The sequence below is a fragment of the Otolemur garnettii genome, unplaced genomic scaffold, assembly GCF_000181295.1.
Source record: "Otolemur garnettii isolate 467f Iridium unplaced genomic scaffold, OtoGar3 scaffold00079, whole genome shotgun sequence".
NCBI classification, from domain to species: domain Eukaryota; kingdom Metazoa; phylum Chordata; class Mammalia; order Primates; family Galagidae; genus Otolemur; species Otolemur garnettii.
In genome coordinates, this window is record NW_003852474.1 from 9,213 (window position 1) to 11,653 (window position 2,441).

The window sequence follows — 2,441 nt, forward strand, 5'->3', positions numbered from 1 at the left end:
TTAGCCTTTCCCTCTTATAAGAAATATTTTATACACAAAAGCTCCATGACTGAGTACAGTCCTTTCTCTAAATAACTGGTCTCATTATAACTACCTGTTATTTTGTTGTGACATCCATATAAGATCACACATGAGAATGCACGATTCAATTGTTTATTCATACTTTATCTGTCATTTACAATAAAACATACCTGTATTTTAAAAATCCCCACAATGCCAGCCTCTGCTGTCCATCTTATTTTATTTACTATAGTAACAAGGTTAGCTGGCATTTTAAATCATGTTCAGTATTGCACCAGACTAGCCAAGTCCCTGGGCACAGGAACTGAATGCTAATGAGTTCCCCCCTCCACCACACCTACCCACCCAAAAGGATAAAAAGCAGGGTACTAGGCCTGGTCTCTGTCTGATTTTGTTCTTCTTAGATCTCTGTGCAGAAGGGCAGTGTGGCCCCTGCCATCTTCTTCTCATAATGCTCATCAAATTTCTCATTCATAGCCACAGTAAAATAGTTCTTCCAGTCTCCAGGCATCCCTGTAGGAGAGCAAAGAAGTTCACGGATGGTCCCTCAGCCTCACTCCACCTGATCTTCCCACTACAAAGCCCACAGCATGCCCATTCTACTTCTTCAAATTTCACAGCCCCCACTGAGGCACCCCACCCGGGCTGGAGCATTCTGCTTCCTAGCACAATTGGGAAGAAGACTTCCTAATCTGAAGTCTGCAACTAGGTACCACTTCCTTGAGGAATTCATACACTGCCCCTCAGGGACGGTGAAAGATCTGACAATGATCTCACTAATGAAGGTGTTACTTGTCCGGTGAAATTAAAGACACTCTTATCATCACAGCTGGCATTTGGATAACAGTGCCAAATGGTACACCTGGGCAGACCAAGGCAGACCTGGGGGAATGTTTACCTCACTTCTCCTAGGGTTTTGTTCCTACTGGGTTTCTATCCCCTGGCAAGAAGATTATTATGAAGAATAATGAACACTAATATTAAATTCTAGACTTTACCTTGCAACCAATGAAATAGAATATTCAGAATGGGTGAATGGTTCCTTAAAGTGATTTTGTTCCATTCAGGTGAGCTGTTATTTGGGGCCCCCCAGGATTTCCCACTTTCCTTTCTTATCATTAATTGTTGTATCTATTGCTCTTTTTTTTGCTGGACTATTAATCTCTTGAATGCAGAAATAAAGTCTGTTTTATTCATTCATGCACTTGCTTGCTCATTCACTAGACAGATGTTCATTGAGTTCCTATAAGGTAGGAAGTCCTATACTAGGTACCAGTGGAATAAAACTGAATACCACATTCTCCTCTGGACACTCCGTAGTCTTACTGCAAAGATAAATGTAAGAATAAATAGTTAAAAATCTAAGTACTAAGTGCTAATCTAGAGCTCTGAACAAAACCAGTGAAGAATCAAAGGAGAAAGTGTTCAATACTGCTCAGAGGATGCAAGAGCCTTCAGGGAGGAGGCTATAGTTGTCCTGGGTTTCATATTCACAAAGGGTGGTGGTCCTCATAGCAAAGGGCACCATCAGCATTGCCTGAGAATATGTGAGAAAGGTGAAGTCTCAGACCACTTCCCAACCTACTCAGTGAGACTCTCTGGGAGTGGGGACCAGCAGTCAGTGTGCTAGCAAGGCCTACAGGAGATTCTGATGTGACTCAAGTGTGAGAAGTCCCAGCATGTGTTTCTCCAAACAGGGAGGGTGAAGGGAGAAGAAACTCTCAATTTGACTGGATTATGTCACTTTTTCCAGAAAAATGAGTTTAAATTTATTTTTGCACATATGACACAATATTTTTGGAATTGAATTAAATTACAAAAATGTCACTAACCTTTCCTCAAGAATTTTGAGATGGTGTGATCAAATATGTTGGAAGGCACAGCGGTTTGGTTTGTCATGGGATTTTTGCTCATTACTTCAAATGAGGTGTGGTGGATGATCTTATTTATAATGTCCTCTGACAACGTTTTCTCCAAGAAGTCTAACACCTTGTAGATCTCACATTTTGGATTCTGTCAATGGAGGAAAATGGCATTATGAAGAGGGTGAAGAAGGAAGAGCTTGGCCAACTCAAGAGACAGCCTGTTGTCTGCCTCCTGAGGAGGCAGAGTTAGGTCTCACCCACCTTAGTGCCACTTACCTTTTTTATGTCCTCATAGAAGAGATAGAGGATCTGGTGTTTGTCCTTTGCATCCCACCACCCCTTCACGTGGTCATACCAGGACCCATAAGCCACTGGAAGAGGTAGGAGCTCTGTTAGTTTTCAATACCAGGCCAAACCCAAGGCAATGAGATAATTTAATGTTTCTGGAAAATAACTACCCATAACTTGCATTCAGCTTACTTCTGAATGTGCAAAGTGGGCATAAAGATTTGTTTGAAGGATGATACAAATCTTGTCCACAGAGGAAGTGTCCAC

General features: G+C 41.7%; 1 protein-coding gene across 1 annotated transcript in view; it reads right to left on the bottom strand.

The window, feature by feature from the left end:
- Positions 1 to 421: 421 nt before the first annotated feature.
- LOC100966376 (sulfotransferase 1C3-like) overlaps positions 422 to 2,441 on the bottom strand; it is a 16,700-nt gene continuing 14,680 nt past the window's right edge. Inside the window, exons 6-8 of the mRNA XM_003794305.2 lie at positions 2,163 to 2,257; positions 1,854 to 2,034; positions 422 to 534 (exon numbers count right to left, since the gene is read on the bottom strand). Coding sequence (XP_003794353.1) covers positions 422 to 534; positions 1,854 to 2,034; positions 2,163 to 2,257 — 389 coding nt within the window. The remainder of the gene's footprint in view (positions 535 to 1,853; positions 2,035 to 2,162; positions 2,258 to 2,441) is intronic.